The sequence below is a fragment of the Vombatus ursinus genome, unplaced genomic scaffold (assembly GCF_900497805.2).
Source record: "Vombatus ursinus unplaced genomic scaffold, bare-nosed wombat genome assembly UNPS02014810.1, whole genome shotgun sequence".
Lineage (NCBI taxonomy): Eukaryota > Metazoa > Chordata > Mammalia > Diprotodontia > Vombatidae > Vombatus > Vombatus ursinus.
The window spans coordinates 3,228,795-3,246,140 of record NW_020954588.1 but is presented as its reverse complement, the minus strand read 5'-3'; the positions used below and the strand labels follow the sequence as shown (position 1 = coordinate 3,246,140).

The 17,346-nt window shown below is 38.5% G+C and overlaps 1 protein-coding gene across 4 annotated transcripts in view; it reads left to right on the top strand.

Moving 5' to 3' along the window:
• The window catches only part of COL4A4 (collagen type IV alpha 4 chain), a 149,794-nt gene that overhangs the window by 20,523 nt on the left and 111,925 nt on the right, over positions 1 to 17,346 (top strand). For all 4 annotated transcript variants that reach the window (XM_027875990.1, XM_027875991.1, XM_027875989.1 and 1 more), the window contains exons 3-4: positions 233 to 275; positions 6,228 to 6,305. In XM_027875990.1, coding sequence (XP_027731791.1) covers positions 233 to 275; positions 6,228 to 6,305 — 121 coding nt within the window. The remainder of the gene's footprint in view (positions 1 to 232; positions 276 to 6,227; positions 6,306 to 17,346) is intronic.

The following is a 17,346-nucleotide window of genomic DNA, read 5'->3' as shown; positions in this document are numbered from 1 at the left end:
AATGCTAAACCCAGAGCAGAAGCAGAAGAGGTCATTGAAAACAGGAAAGAAGATGGAGGTAGTGAGTGGCAGAGCACCAGCTCTGAGAGTTTGTGTCTTCTTGTACTGCTAGTGACAATGAATCTATAGGGATGAGGAGAGGCTCCTGTAAATTCACCATCATTATTCTTTTCTATTTTGTTTTGCATCAGAGCGAACAATTTAAACTAAACTGGCTTTTTCTTTTTATCAGGTCGCTTGTAATTGTTCTCTTTTCTATACAACAAGTTTATGGGGTAAGTACATTGATTAGAAATTATTCTCAGGCTTTTGATTCTATGCATACATTTTTGTGAATTTTACAAAGCAATAAAGAAACCAAACAAAATAGAAGTTTACTCCCCCCACTCCTTTCTTCTCTTTCTAGTATGATGTAGTGGGAAACACTTTTAACTTGGAGTTAGGAGACCTTGGTCCTATTCCCAATCTGCCACCAAATGTTATATGATTTTGAGGAATTTACTTAATCTTACTATACTTGTGTTTCCTCACCTGTAAAATGGGGATGGCAATACCTACCCAATCCATCTCATATAATAATTCTGAGAGGCAATTTGATTTAATGTCAAGAGAGCGCTGAACTGAGTTCTAGCTACAATGTTGTTACTAACTAGCTGTGTGACCTTGGACATGTCATTCCTGAGCATCAGTTTTTTCATCTGTAAAATGAGTGTTCAACCAGATGAACTCTTTGAATTGGACCTAATAGAATAAGAATGAAGATAACAGATGTAAGAGCACTTTTAAATTTCTAAATCGATATGCATACTTACTGTGCTATAATTTCCTCCACTTTTCTCTTTACTCCATTTGCTCCCATGCTAAACTTTTTTCCTTTTCCTCTCCTGTCTCATGAATCAAGTTCATTTCAAGGACTTGCAACTCCCCCCATACTCCCACCCTACCCTTACAACCAGTGACTGTAACTCTCTAACCAAAATTTCCTTTATCCTATTCCCTCTTATATTGTCACAGAAAATGTTGATATCTAAAGATGTCACAAATGAGAAGGGAGAAACATTGTACAAAAGTCAGATTTTAAGAAATATATATATATATACACACACACACATATACACACACATACATATATACATACACATATACATACATATATACATACACACATACACATATATGGAAGAAATTAGTAACCTTGGGAATTGAACAAAGGAGAAAGGCCTAGAATTACTTTTACCTGAACCTCCAATACAACAAAGGTAGTCATAGCAGTAACTGAGAGAGAGCTAGGAGTTTTACTGAGTGCTTTTCCCACAGCAATACAGTGAGGTAAGTGGTGCAAATATTCTCCCCATTTTACAGATGAGGGAACTTGAGCTTTAGCTGAGGCTTAATTTGTACATGCCTCACAGCCTCTCAATTATCTCTTAAAATTCTTCAGACTAAGTGAACCACCCCTTACTCTTTATCTAGAGATTCTGAGATGTTTGTCTTTGAGACTATCTGACTATATTGCTATATAGATGAGAATTGTTTATATTTTTTAATTTTTGTATGCCTAACTTAATAACTTGGTTGTTTCTAAAATATACCATGAGAGGTATTGTGGAGTAGTGGTTCGAGGTTTGACTTGGGAAACAGGAAGAGCTTAGTTCAAGTATTGCCTCTGATACGTACTGGCTGTGTAACCTTGGACAAGTCACTCACCTCTCAGTGCCCCTGGATAATCCCCTAAGACTATTAACTATGAACCAATTCCTAAACTGTATTTGTTGAAGGAGTTTCCACACTTATAGGTAGCTCTTCATACTGATGAAATAGTGTAAATAGACAAATTAATAATATAATACATGTATTATCCATTTTAGAAGACCAGATTTCTTCTTGGAATTTGTTTTATTCTTATAATGATGTTCTATTTGGCATATTTAAAGCAGGAGAAATATTTAGGGATTATAGTCAGAGAACCCATATTTGAATACTGATTATGTCTCCTTGTACAAGTCATGTCATTTCTCTAGCCTCATTTTCCAAATCTGTAAAATGAGGTGGTAGCCTAGGAGACCTCTATGATCCCTTTTCCATTTGAAACAGCTGTAAATTTAAGATCTTATTATCATCTGTTATTTTGTTTCTGTAGTCTGTTTCAAACATGCTCACCTCTCAGTAGTAGCCACTATCACCCTTTTAAGGGGCCACTTCCTTAAAATGTAGCAAAATAATCATTTGCCACAAATCTTTCATTGAGAATGGAAGTAAAAAGAAACACTCTTGCTAGTATGATCAAAGTGCATGTATATCCATTGTCCTGTTAGAGATTTTACTGAATATATAGTAATTGTACCTCAACCTCAAATGACCCAAGTGTTCAAGTTACCTACGTGCTTGTTTGCAGTCATCGTTTGGCTGGAAGCATTTAAAAAAAATCTTATCATGAGTTTCTGTTGGCTTTGAACTTAATGTTTCTGCATTTGAAGACAACGAGTCACTTGAGACTCTAGGGCATTTTTTTTGAAGTTTCAAATACATTTTTGCTTAAATTATCTAGTTGTGAAAAGATCTCCACTTATGTACTTTCAGAGTATATAGAGTTGGTTTAAATATGTAGCATTACTGAATAATATTTAAATTGAATTTTTTTTTACATATTCTTCAACCACATTTTTTCCCTTTGAAAGAAGTATAGATAGTGACATTGAAATGGAACTTTGTGGGGCAGCTAAATGGTACAGTGGCTAGGACACCAGCCCTGAAGAGGACCTGAGTTCAAATAAAGCCTCAGATACTTACTAACTGTGTGACCCTGAGCAAGTCACTTAACCCCATAGCCTTAAAGAAAAGAAATGGAGGGGTGTGTGTGTGTGTGTGTGTGTGTGTGTGTGTGTGTGTGTGTGTGTGTATGTCTGTGTGTGTGTGTGTCTGTGTGTCTGTGTATCCACGTGAAGGAATAATTTTCACTGTTGGGGGCTGGAAATGGTCAATTAACAGAAAGTGTGGAATGGCATTGCTGGAAGGGAATTTAGAGGTAATCTGTTTTAAATCCTTCATGTTGTAGATGAGTAAACTGAAGTGCAGAGATCACAGTATTATGGTTTTTTGAGCTAAAAAAAGAAAGACTTCAGAGATCATCTAGTTCCACCCCCCTCATTTATCTGTTTCAGTGTTTCCAAATGGCACTTACTTTATCCAAACTGTTCAATCACCTTCTTGAGACCCTTTTTCAGAAGAACTCAATGAGGAGGACTGTGCTAGGGTAAAATAATTTGCCTAAGATTGCACAGTTAAAAAGTGGAAGAGCCTTTGAAGGTAAATCAGATACTCTCTCACACTACACATATAATAATTTGCACAAAATCACAGTTGGTTGGAAGAGCAGGGATTAGAATTTGAATCTTCTTGGGTCTTCTGACTTCCTTCTTACTTCCTCCTTTCCTCCCCACTCCCAGCTTAGGCATCTTCCCATAATACTTTAACATAGCTTTAGGTTTCAAAACATCAACCTTAAAAAAAATAGAGAACGAGGTCAAGATAGAATGGTTAAGTCAGAAGGTTTGCTCACCATCCTTTTCATTATCTCCACACTCATAACACTTACCTAGTACCTCCCATAACAGGCTCCTCAGATGAATAGCCCACCTCTTTAAATGTAGGTGTATTTCCATTAGGGCCACAAGTCAGCTAATTTATGTAAATGTTCTTGGCTTGTAAATGTAACTGTGCAGTTAGTAAACTGCTTTCTTTGGAGGTGGGCAGGAAGACAATAGAAAAATGATGAGTAGGTCAGATGGGTTAGCTGTCAAGATTTGGAAGAAGAAATGTGTTATTAAAGAAATTGTGTAAAGTCAGACCATCTTGTGTTGCTCAGCTGCATCTAACACTTTGTGATCCCATTTGGGGTTTTCTTTACTGGAATGTCATTTCCTTCTCCAGCTCATTTGCAGATGAGGAAATTGAGGCAAGCAGGGTTAAGTGACTTGCCCAAGATCACACAGCTAGTAAGTGTCTGAGGCTAGATTTGAACTCAGGAAGGCAAGTCTTCCTGACTTCAGGCCTGGCAATCTATCTAATTTACTACCTAGCTGCCCTGAGCATCTCATAGTCATACGTAGTGGGGGTTGGAGGGTGGGGAAGGGTAGGTGAGTGGAAGGGAAACCAACCAAGTGGAGGAGCAACCAACTGAGGCCTTCCATTGCTTTAGGGGAAGTAGTTTTAGTTTGATCTCCAGAGCTGTAGCTGGAGAACTAGCCACCAAAGCCACCTTACTTCCTTTAGTTCCTGAAAATGAGAATTTGCCTGTCCTGGGGGGTGGTCTAAGGAAAATTAGAACAGAAGCCAAACCCAGGTGTTAGTTAAGTTGGACAAAGCTGAATTCTAGAACTATGAGATCAATCTGTAATTTGCCCACCTACATATGATTTTCCTGACACTCCCCTCAGAATAGCCAATTAAATCTTGAGCTCTTAATAGTTCAAGGTAAGGCTTGTATTCTTAATAGTTGATTGAGTTTGTGGTATTCTGATAACTCACAATGGAAGAGAAGTGCTAATAGCACACAGCTGTTGTCCCAAGGTGGAAATTTAAGGGAAAGGATCCTATTTAATTCCTTGAGTGGTGACAATAGATGAGACCTTTGATGAAAGTACAGAACCCTTTGTTTAAGCATACTGCTCATGTTTTTACATCTTGCCCTTACAATCTAATGCTATGGATTTCTCTCTTGATAGCTTTGATTAAATCTCACATTGGAAAGATGGTGATAAAGTTATTCACGCTAAAGTATTAATGACTGATAATTTAAAATGCTACCTCTGTGAGTGGCTTTTGTTTCTTGACATGAAGTAGGTCTTAGTCTCAAAGACCAAATTTATAATGTAATAGAAATGAGGCATCAGTGGTAGTTAAGAGAAAAAAAGATTTCTATGGAAAATTGAGAACAGGAAGAATTTTCCCCATGCCTTTCAAACTACAATATCACTTATGTGGCTATATAACTCAACATACAGGTAAGATGGATCCCAGTTATGCATTTGATTACAAAGTGTCTTCAGCAGATTTCCCTGGATGATATTTGCTATTTTATTACAACCTTTCCTTGCCCTAAACTAAATGTCTTTAGGACTCTGCTCACTTCCCTCTCTCCTGGGTTATTTATACCAGTCTCTTTCTCAAGTCATTCCCCTCTCTCATCTATCCCCTTCCACACAGAAGCCAAAATTATTTTCCTACATCACAAGTTTGACCATATCACTCTTCTAGTTAATAAACTCCAATAGCTCCCAATTACCTGCTGGATAAAATCCGAACTTCTCTTTTTGGCATTTCATGCCCATCACAATTTGGCTCCAGACTTATTAAATATTATTATCTCTCTCTTACTCCACATTCCAGCCAAACTCAATTACTCACTCTTTTTCATACATCGAAATTAGGTGGCACAGTGGATAGAGTGATTGATGGACCTGGAATCCAGGAAGTTGTGAGTTCAAATATGACTTCAGATACTTAACTGTTCGACCTTGGGCAAGTCACTTGAACCTTTAATTGTCTCAGTTTCCTTATCTGTAAAATGGGGATAATAATAGTACCTACCTCCCAGGGTTATTGTGGGGATCAAATGAAATAGTGATATTTGTAAGGCATTTTGCAAACCTTTAAGTGCTACTTAAATAGTAGCTGCTATAATTTATTATTATTATTGTTATTATTATTATTATTATTATTCCATTTCCTATCTCTGTGCCTTTGTATAAGCTAGCCCCCACTCATGAAATGCATTCCCTTCTCTTAGAATCTCTTGCCTTTTCATGGTTGGTTCAGTCCAAGTATCATTTCCTGCATGTAGTTTTTTCTGATTCACCCTCCTACTAGAGAGCTACCTCTCCCCCCGCCAAAAAAAACCACCTAGTACTTTTTAATGCAAATTGCATTTACTTACACGTGTACATTGAATTGAGTTGAATATAAATGTCTTGAAGGCAGGAACTCTTTGTTTTTATCTTTTATCCTCATTGCCTAGCCAATGTGGCTACTTAGTAGGTGCTTAACAAATGTGGTTAGGTGATCAGTTTGTATGACTGATTCAGTATTGGGACCTCATGGACCGAAAGATAAAAGGAAAATTTACGAATTCCAGTGAATGAGGTAGACTGAGTAGTTTCATGTCCTTTCATTCCAAAGTAAACTGTATCTTACTGCTAAACAGCTTTTTTTTTTTTTTAAACTTTCAGGGTGGAAAGAAGTACTCTAGTCCTTGTGGAGGACGTGACTGTTCAGTCTGCCAGTGTTTTGCTGAAAAAGGATCTCGGGTGAGTGATTGAACAGTTAGCTTGGATAAAGTTAGTGCTGTTTTGAAACATCAAAATTGATAACCAGATGATCCCCAATTCCTGGTCGCTTTGGGAAATATATAACTTCTAATAATGAGAGTTCTTCCTATCTTGAAGAGCATTTTACATTGTGATCAGAACTCTATACAGGCAGGCATGGCAGGCCAAATAATCTGGTCAATCACATTTCATATCTTCTAAGTCAACAAGCATGTTATTAAGTGGCTTGTCATAAAGGAATATAAATTCATATATATAATATATATATACACATGTATGTGTATATGTGTGTATATATATACATATATATGTATATATATACACATATAAATGGATTTTCCCCCTTTAGAGTCACAGTCCCTGCCCTATAAAGGGGAATATTTCAATAATCTTCCATGAATTTGATTTCTAGGAAATTTTAAAATATAGATCAAAGGCAATGCAAATATTGACTTCTATATTTTTCACATTATTCTGATCTGAAAAAAAAAGTTATCCAGGGCAAGTTGTAATGTATATGATTGTTTCATATCTGAGAACAAATCACGTGTTCTTAATCTAATTTCCAATGAAGAATAGCAATTAGAGAAAATGAAGGAAAGATTTCTGAAAAGAGAAAACTAGTTTCTTATTGTAAGGGGCCCAGACATAGACTTATTTCCATCACCCCTATTATATCTATTTCTGCCAGTGAAGAAGGAAGTTTGGAATATTGCTTCATGTAAAACCACACTAAAATTTTCAGTAAGGCCATAATGTTTTACATTTCACTCTATACTCTATACTATACCATCATCCACTCAGGCTGGGCACCCTCAGTTATTTTTCTAAAGGCTCCCTTGTTCATCCTAGACTTTGAAGATTCTGATTCAGAATACAAGTTGATGAGAGAAAAAGGAAAATGGGCAGAAATGGAGAGAAATATCTTGGAAAAAAATTCTGTTCTCTGCAGGTGCCTCTTCCCACCTTGCCCTTTTTTTTGTAACCTTCTTTTCATTATAAAGGCTTTTAAAAACTTAATGAATGTTGGTTTCTGAGACAAAACTCTGGAGTTCCATGGAGGTGGCTAATCTCCCTGTTGCTCTAACTTGGCTGGAACAATAAAAGGAAAAATATTCCACAGTCTTAAAGGAAGGTGTATTCTAAAAAGCTCTGGACAATTCTTCAAGTCAAATCTCAACTACTCTTTTGAAGTCTGACTTCCCTATGTCAGTCTTGGTGTGGAATGTACATGGCCACTTAAAAACTAAAATTCAGTAAAGATTAGTGGGTTAAAACTTGGGAAAAGACACCCTTAAAGAGAAGAACTGTGTCTTTTGTAACTTTGTACCCATAGTGTAGTAGGCACCGAGTAAGAATGAGGCTCATTATGGGTTAATTTGACTGTATCACAGCCCACTGGCTTGGCATGAGTGTTCCTTGACCTCTTTTCATTATTTACTCTCAAATCAGGCAGGCTGTTCTGAACTCAGATCAAGCTACTTTATGTGTGCAGTGGGAGGAGAACCAGACCCAAAAATACACAGAAGAGAGAGGAAAGAAGTTCAGAAGGCAACAAAGACAAAGCAAGGCAAGGTGGAACCAGGGTTCCCAGACCTAGCTCTATAACTTGCTAGTTTCCTGACCTGCAGCAAGCCAACCTCTTAAAGTTTGTTTCCTTATCAGCAAAATGGAGATCTTAATACTTGCTCATGGGATTTTTAGAAGGATTAAATGAAGTCACATCTGTAAAAAGCTCTTCAAAAACTGTAAAGTATAATAGAGTTGTAGTGTACTGAGGTCCTATTGTCTGGATGTGAGGTGAAGGAATCATACTCACTGCATCTTTGGGCTATAGACTGAGATTAGGAGTTAGCATGAATTAAAGCTCTAAGTGTAAGATTAAGGAGAGAATCACAAAATCACAGAACTACCAAATTTCACAGTAGGAAGGGATGGCAAGAGACATCTAGTCCCATTGGTGTCTGACAAAGGATTCCCTTTATAATAAATCTTGCATAAAACTGTCAAGTGGGGGTAAAGTCATTCCCTCCCCAGGGTGGCTCCTTTGACTTTTGGATAGTTCTAATTGTTCAAAGGACAGCTTAGGTGGGACAGTGAGTAGAGTGCTGGGCCTAAAGTCAGGAAAACTCATCTTCCTGAGTTCAAATCTGGCCTCAGACACTTACTGGCTGTGTGACCTTGGGCAAGTCACTTAAGCCTGTTTGCCTCAGTTTCCTCATCTATAAAATGAGCTGGAGAAGAAAATGGTAAACCACTCCAGTATCTTTGCCAAAAAAAACCCTAAATGGGGTCAACAATTGTTAGAAGGTTTTTTGCTTATGTCAAAAATAAATCTCCCTTTCTGCAGTACCAACCCATTTATTCTAGTTTTATCCTGTGGAGCCTAGGAAAATAAGTAATTTCTCTTTCACCTGATAGTGCTTCAAATACTTGAAGACAGCTGTTGTCTCCCTTATGTCTTCTCTTCCAGGCTAAATGTCCCCAGTTCCTTCAACCAGTTCTCACATGGCATGAATTTTAAATTCTTTCTGCTCCCTTCTATGTGTGTGTATTCAATGTTTCACTGATGATGAAATATTATCATCTTTTTTTTCTTTTTTCAGACTGCATCTCTTTTAACTCAGCCTAAGATAAGCAGGGATGTAGCTGGGCAAGGCTAGCATGGTTTAGTTGGTAAAGTCTTAAGTGCCTTAAAGTCATAGACCAGAGCTCAAGGCCTGCCAGAGTCAGGTCCTTTCCAATTCTGAGGTTCTGTGACAAATCGATTCACCAAATTAAATTCAACATTGGCATCTAATCTCTCAGTGCTCTAGGAAATTAACTGAGAGCTAGGGTGAGGATGATATACTCAGCTACCCATCACAGGCACAGTCCTTGTCCCTAAGATGATATTAGCTTTTTTTTTTTTTTTTGGCTGTCCTTTTTCACTCATTTTAAGCTCTAAGTTCACTAAACTCTCCTTCCATCCCCCACCCCCAGATTTTTTGGATAAATTACTGTCTAACCATATTGACCTTATCCTCTCTATCTAACAATGTTTTAACCTATGCTATCCCTATTCACTTTTATCTCATGAGATTTTACCTGCTGTTCTAGCTAAGCAAGATCTCTTTGAATCTTGATTTGGTCATCTGGTCTTAGTTCTGCTTCCAGGTGTGTGTTTTCCCTGCCTATATGACTAAAAGCTAACTTCTCAGCCTGGCATTTGAAACTCTCCACAATATATCTCCACCCTAATTTCTCTGTATTAGTCCACTTACTTTGTTTTGAATATGTCTTACCCATTTCCATGTCTGTGATTTTCTTTCAGACATTTTCTCCTGCATGAAATGCCCTTCCTCCTCTTTTCAACTCATCTGAGGCTCATCTTCTCTTCCTCTTTATGTCCAATGGCTTCCCTGGTCAATCAGTCAATAGACATTTATTAAGCACCTATTACTACATGCCAGGCACTGTGCTAAGCCCTGGGTATACAAAGAAAGGCAAAAGACTGTCCCTGCCCTTGAGAAGCTCACAGTCTAATGGCAGAGACAACTTGAAAATAACTATATGCAAACAAGCTATATGCAGGATAAACAGGAAATGAGCAAAAGTGGGAAGATACTAGAATTAAGACAGATTCAGTAAAGTTGCATTTTAGGTGGTCATCCTAGCCCCCAAATTCAAACAAACATGTTCTTAAAAAAAAAAGGTGCTAACTATATGTTAGTAAGAAGTAACCAGCTTTTCTGTGATAAAATTCTGGCCAAGCTGTCAAATATTTGTGAGAACCTATCTCTCTCTAGGTTCCTATAAACATTAGTGTCAGCTTCACTTATTTGGTACTTATCACCGACTACCTCTTGTCTCAGTCATGCTCTTATGTGTTCATGTCTTAATCTATCCAGTCAGACCATCTGCACCTTGGAGCCCTGGCTGACTTAGGCCTTATGTGCTATAGTATCCCTGTGGTGCTTTTTACAGGGTATTTACTCTATAAACATGATTTAATTCTTTGCTTTGATAATTGATTTTCTTGATCAACTATTAACAATTGACTACAATTAACAATTGACAACTACAATAAACAGCTAATAACAATTAACTAAGCCAGTTAGATAGCCAACAAGCAAACTCTTGAGTGAAGGCACAGGGACCATTAGTTGAGGATGAGATACTCAACTGCCCATTTCTTGCATCAGAAATTGATGCAAGCCTTCTCCCTTGTAATTCACATAGTAGTCTCATATATATCTTACTAAGGCACTTGGGTATTACAGTATTTGCAATTATCTGTGATTCTATTTAATTTCCCCACCAGCCTGTGAGCTCCAAGGGCAAACATTGTGTCTTATCTAGGCTTTGTTCCTCTTTACTGCCTGATATGATGCTCTGCACATAGTAGGTATTTAATTAGCAAAGAAATAATGAAGAAACAAAAGTATGACATTCAAAGGAGCTGTGTACATGCAGGAGTGTGGGGTGTCTAGATGGAAAGAGAACTGCTTTAAATCCTTTCTGTCCCTCCCTTGAGCTTTTTTTTTTTTTAAAGTAAATAATCTCAATTCAATGGGAAAATTGTTTTTTTTTTTTTGGCTGGGATTAATGCCTTGGTGAATAACTCATCCAGCCACAGAAACTGGACCTTTGAACTGAAGTCATATGTGTTCTACATATAGTTACTCAGGAGCTGTTACATAGGTTGGGTTATGGATTTTCACATCTCACTTTAGTGACAAGAGGGCTTTTCAGTCAAGGCAGAATGAGCAGACCTGTCTTCATCATCATAGTTACTCAACCAATGTTGAACTGATTTTGATGAATCCAGTTGTCACAGAAACTCAAAATTGAAAAGGACCTTAGAGGCAGTCTAGGAATCACTTCTAATAGTATTTCTAACAAATAGTCACCTGGCTACTTTTTTTTTTTTTTGAGACTAGATCCCCTTATCTTGCCTAGGCTGGATGGCCACTCATGGACCCAATCCCAAGGCTGAGCAATATGGAGGCATTTATTTGTTCTGTTTTTCCCATTCAGACTAGTTCTCCCCTCCTTAGAGAGCTAAGTGGTCTTCCACTGCCTGGGGGCTCACCATGTTGGCATATATGGCTCACCGTATATAGAATGGACACCCAATCAGCTTTAACCCTACTACAGCCCAGAACTAGAGCTCATGAAATCTACCAGTCTCAGCCACCCATAAGCCACTGCTCCTGGCCATCCAGCTTCTTAAGAAAGGCCAAGTCAGGCACAGCCCACTGCTCCTTGAAGCAGCACATTCTACTTTTGTGTAGCTCTCATTTTTAGGACTTTTTTCTCACTTAAGTTCAGTCTAAATTAGTTCCTTTGAAACTTCATCTCTATTGGATTCTAAGCCCTTGGAGAACAGATACCACACCTTACACTTTTCTGTATCCTTCAAAATGCAATTCATGCATTCCCCGCCCCCAACAAACATGCATTAAGTACTAGCTGTGTGTAGGGAGCACTGGGGAAGGTGCTGGGGGACATTGAAGGTTTGCATCATCAGTGGTCCCTGATCTCCGCTTCCAGGCTAGCATGAACACATCATAGGTGCCCAGAGAAGAGGGATTGACGTGGCTCGTGGCACTTGCACGTGACCCCCAAATGAGGTGCCCAAAGGTAGAACGGTGGTATCAGCTACATGAACCCAACAATGTCCGTGGAGTTTTCTCTTGTGATTGTTGTTCAAGTGGCAGCCTCTTCACCTGTAGGTCCAAGGATGGTGGAAGTATATCAAAGGGATGTTCCAAGGGTTCGTTTGCTCTCCCTCATTCTACTGCAAACTTTTTGAGGACTGATTCATTACTTTCTCTTATATTTTGAACTTCTAAATTTTTGGATCTGGACAAATGATTGATTTTATTGCTGTAGGGAACTCATAAAACAACAGTGATGGTGATAATTTTGTTGTTGCTCAGTCATTTTCACTCATCCGACCCCTCTTGACCCCATTTGGGGTTTTCTTAGTAAAGGTACTGGAGTGGTTCGCCATCTCTTTCTCCGGTTCATTTTATAGATGAGGAAACTGAGGCAAGCAGAGCTAAGTGACCTGCCCAGGGTCACACAGCTAGTAAGTGTCTGAGGCCAGATTTGAACTCACAAAGATGGGTGTTCCTAACTCCAGGCCTAGCGTTCTATCCTACCGTGTGACAGGCACTGTGCTAAATGCTTTACAATTATCATCTTACTTGATCCTCAGAACAACCTTAGGAGGTAGGCGCTATTGTTATCCCCATTTTACAGTTGAGGAAATGGAAGCAGACAGAAGTTAAGTGACTTGTTCAAGGTCACATAGCTCGTGAGTGTCTAAGGTCAGTTTTGAATTCAGGTATTTCTGACTCTAGACCTAACACTCTGTCTAACCCTGCACCTGGTTCCTTTTTTTTCACCACAGTCCCTAGCATCTAGCTTAGATCTCCACCTATAATAAAGGCTAACTGACTTTTCAAACTTTGCTAAATGTCAGCCCTGTTTGGTGTTTGGTGAAGTAAGAGTGACACCCAGTGGCTCTCTGACTTAGTCACGCTCAAACAGCCTTTAAAACCCAAAAAGAGCCCCAGGAATTCCTTGTATGTTTTTATGACATCTCTCAATCAATCAATTAACCAGTTAATTAATATTTATAGTAATATGTTTATGTAATATTTATGATGTTCAAGGCCCTGTAATCATGGGTGTTGTGGAGAATATAAATATATGACTCAATCTCTATCCTTAAGGAACTGACATATATCATTACTAAAATAATTATCAACAACAAAACAAAAATTCACACAAGACAGCGTACTCTAGGATTTCAGCATTTAGAGTTATGAGAGAGCACACAAATCATATCATCCAGCTCTCCTTTTACAAACCAGGGCCCCGAGAAGGGAAGTGATTTGTCCAAAATATCACAGATAAGAATGAGAATTTGAAGGAAGGCCCTCTGGTTCCAAGTCTGGTGCTCTTTCCATTACAATACATTGGATTTAATTAAATGGTCAATCTTGTGTCACAGAGCACAAGTGTCATGGGTGACCCAGAAGAGAGGAGAATCAATGAAGGGAGCTGGTGTGATGGCAGTGTAGGCTAAGCCTGGCCCATCTCTTCAACTCCAGATTTCTGAACTACTATGGACTATGTTGATTAGGTGTCTGCACTGTGTGGCATCAATATGAGACCACCAAGGTACCCAAGGAGGGGGTATCGGGGCCCATATGGAAACAGAGCAGGTCAAAGGGTGGGGCCTTTGACTGCTGCACTCTTAGCAGGGAAGGGTAGGGGAATGAAAAGGAGAAGGGGAAGGGAGGGAAAGAAGTAAAGGAGGAAGGGAGAGAAGGAAGAGAGGAAGGGAAGAAGGAAGGAAGGAAGGGAAAGAGGGAGGGAGGAAGGGACATGAAAAATCAATGAAGGTTGAAGGAGTTAAAGAAAGATATAGTTGGGTAGAAGGACTTGGTCTGGGCCTAAGAAAATGTGTAGAATGTGGACAGGCAAAATAGAGAAAGGAGACATTTCCAGGTAAAGGAAGAGACATCAGGGAATGCCAAAAGGTGGGAATTAAGGCAAGACTTAGAGCAGAGAGTGTATGTTCAGAGGTTGTGGTAAATAAAGTCCAATAATGATGAGGGGTCATAATCTGAAGGATTTTGAAAATTGGAGGTGGGTTTAGGATTAATGCAACAGCGAAGAGGGAGGTGTACAATATTTAACCTCTCTGCTTCAGTTTCCTCCATTATAAAATGACAATGACAATAGCACTTGCCTTTCAGGATTGTTGTGAGGATCAAATGAGATAAGATTTATAAAGCAGTTAGCACAATGCCTGGCATCTAGTGCTATATTAATGTTGTGATGGTGATGATGATGATGATGATGATGATGGAAGAAAATAAGTGTAAATGATGTAAGGTGGACTGGAAGGAGAAGAGACTGGAATCAGGGAGAGAGAACGTTATTGATCAGAATAAGAAAAACTATGGGATCTAGAGTAGGATGGTGGCAGTGGTATGAAGAGGGAAGGACATGAGAAATGTCTCAAATTTTAAAAGTCAATAGACTTTATTGACAAAATATTGCAGATTACATTCTCTTTTTTGCTTTAGTACAGATGGTCTTTATAAACTGCTATGGTCAAAAAAGCTCTCCTGCTCTGATGGCCAACTTTCTGGTGATACATGTCTATATCTACTTAATTAGGCTAGTTCTTGGGCAGCAGACGCTGGATCTGTTGCTAGGTCCACACTCAGAACCTTTCCACTTGGGATAAACCTATCAGAACTTGTGCTGTGCTCACTTAAGTCAGTAGAAGAAAGCGTTTATTAAGCACTTACCATGTGTCAGGCACTGTGCTTTAGAAACCTAGGGTCTTCTCCATTCCATGATGAGACAGCAAAGCTGGACCTTAATTGAGAATAATTAAATCATACAACAACACCAAAAACCTCAAACTTATTTATTTTACTATTTGTCTTTCTTGCTAATTTACCTCTTAGTGGAGAAAGTGTTTGGGAATAAAAAAAAAAAAAGTAGAGAACCTTGCCTGAAGCCACATTGTTGCAACTCCATTCATTTTTGTCCTTTCCAAGGTGGTGCTGAAACTCTTGACTTTCTATGTTGCTACAAGATAAGCAGACGTTCAAAGGTTGATTTTAAGGTGTTTTATGTAAAAATTCTACCAGTCTATTGATGTTGTATTGGATTTAAATTGACTTTAACTTTTTTAGATTTTCTTTCTCTCTCTGTCTCTCTCTCTCCTTTCTCTCTCTCTGTCTCTCTCCTCTTTCTTCTCTCTCTCTTTCCCTCTCTTTCTGTCATCTCTCTCTCCTCCTTCTTTCCCTCCCCCTCCTTTTCCCAAGGTTTGATTTAATAATAATAGTCATCTCTCTTGATGCTGATCAAGATAACTTTCTGACTTAAACAACTGACAAGGAATTTATTGATATTTGGTGGCAAGGCATGCTTAACATTCTGTTTCCACATTGAGCATGATTTCCTTTATTCTTTATTTAAACAGCTGATCTGAAATAGTAATTTGGTAGCCATGTTAGATGGGCACAAATAATGGACATTTGGTCTCGATGAAGCTTCTGGTCGTTATAGGTCTTCTACAATCCTATGACTTTGCATGGCATGCTAAAGTCATATCAGCGGTCAAACCTACTGTGAATGCTGGGTTCAGTGAATCTGTTTTCCTACTGAATGCCATAAACCTTGCATTGAATTAAATGTGTGCAGTAGCAAAATATTTTTAGAAACTAAAAATGAATTAAGTACAGCAGTTTTGGAAACTATGTTATCATTCTGGAGCTTGCATATCATCCCATTTTAACATGGAATAATTCTTTAGGGGAAAAAGTTTCTTAAAAGATGAAAATTATTCAGTTATTTCTGTAATTACTTATCATTTTTCTAGTTTGAAAACAATAAAACCCATTATGCCTCATTCATTTTAATTCATGTTGAATTTCTTTTTTGCATAACCTTGAAAATGAGCAAAAAACATTTATCAGTTCACATAATCTTTCTACATCACATCCTGTACTGTGAAGATTTTTTTTCCTTTAGCCCCATGATTTCACTGGGGTAGGGAATACCCACTGAGCAAAATTCTCTTTCCAGTGCAGGTCAGTAATGGTTGTGCAACTTCAGAGAGGTAAGGAAGGATGAGGAGTCAGAAAAGGGCTCTATTTTGCCTGGGCCAGAGAGAGTTTGAGTGACTAAACTACTCCCCCACTCCCTCCTCTCCCTGGCCCCCACCCCATTCTCCCAGCTAGGTAGGTGCACTCAGGTGTTCCTGATTTCCAGGCCCTTTCACAGACCATTTTGTCTCTCATGGAGCTAGACTAATAACACATCAATGAAATCAGTATTTTTTTTTATTCACCTGTGGACTGAATTATTCCTCATTCAATCAGCACAGGATATATAAAATGAAATTCTTTAAAATGATGTCTAGGCAGGAGGTAACTCATTGTTTCTGTCTAGATTTTCATTTTATATCCCAGCATTAATTTTTGGCTATAATTTTAGATCTGTTATCCTAAAGTCCTATGTTTCAGGCAGAGGATACAACTTCCATATGATAAATTTGGGGAGTCAAGGTATAAATTGTATGTTTGTGTAAAAGACACATGGCATATAGTTAGAAAAAATGCAGTTAATTTTTGAATTTTTTATTGGTATGGGGAACTCTAGGTGAGGAAATTCTTTCTACCAATGCACAACTTCTCTACAGCTCATAGTTTGAGAGTCACCTGGGGGCACAGAGAGGTTAAGTGACTCAAGTATCATACCCAGTATGGGTGAAAGGTAGGATTTGAATCCAGATCTTTCTAACTATAGTTATACCATATTTCCTGTCTTTTGAATTTAAAGAAAAAAAATTAAGGGCTTTGTTACATAAGTGAATTATTCTTTGTAGATATTTTGTATTTCTTTCTCTTTCTATGGCATTTAGGGTACGTGTACATGTTGTTGGCCACATTAAATGATAAGCTTCTTTAGGGCAGGGCTGTGTTTGTTTTTTCTTCAGATCTCCAGTGTTTAGTGTACACACACACACACACACACACACACACACACACACACACATACAGTGTGCCTGGTACATAGTAAGTGCTTAATGAAAATTTGTGGATCAATTAGTTCCTGAGATACAGAGTTGATTATGATCATATAGGAAGTATATAAAGCAGCATTTGAATCCAAGCCTTTCTCCAAAGTCTATCCACCACACCAGACTGTACTTCTTCAGTGCAATTACATCCTAACCTCTACTGTCCATACTTGGGTGCTTTAAAACACTAGGCTTGAAGAGATGGTGGTAGTTGTTTCTGTTGCTGCTGCTGTTAACTGCAGGTTTCCCTGTCTTGTCCAAACTGGAACTGTAGCAGCCCCTCACAGGCCTGATCCCATCACTGCTCTTGAGGCACAGAGGCTTTGATCTACTCCATTTCTTTTCTTTTCTTTTCTTTTCTGACGTGGCCGCTGCAGTGGTGAGCATGAGACCAGCTCAATACTCTTAACCCGGAGG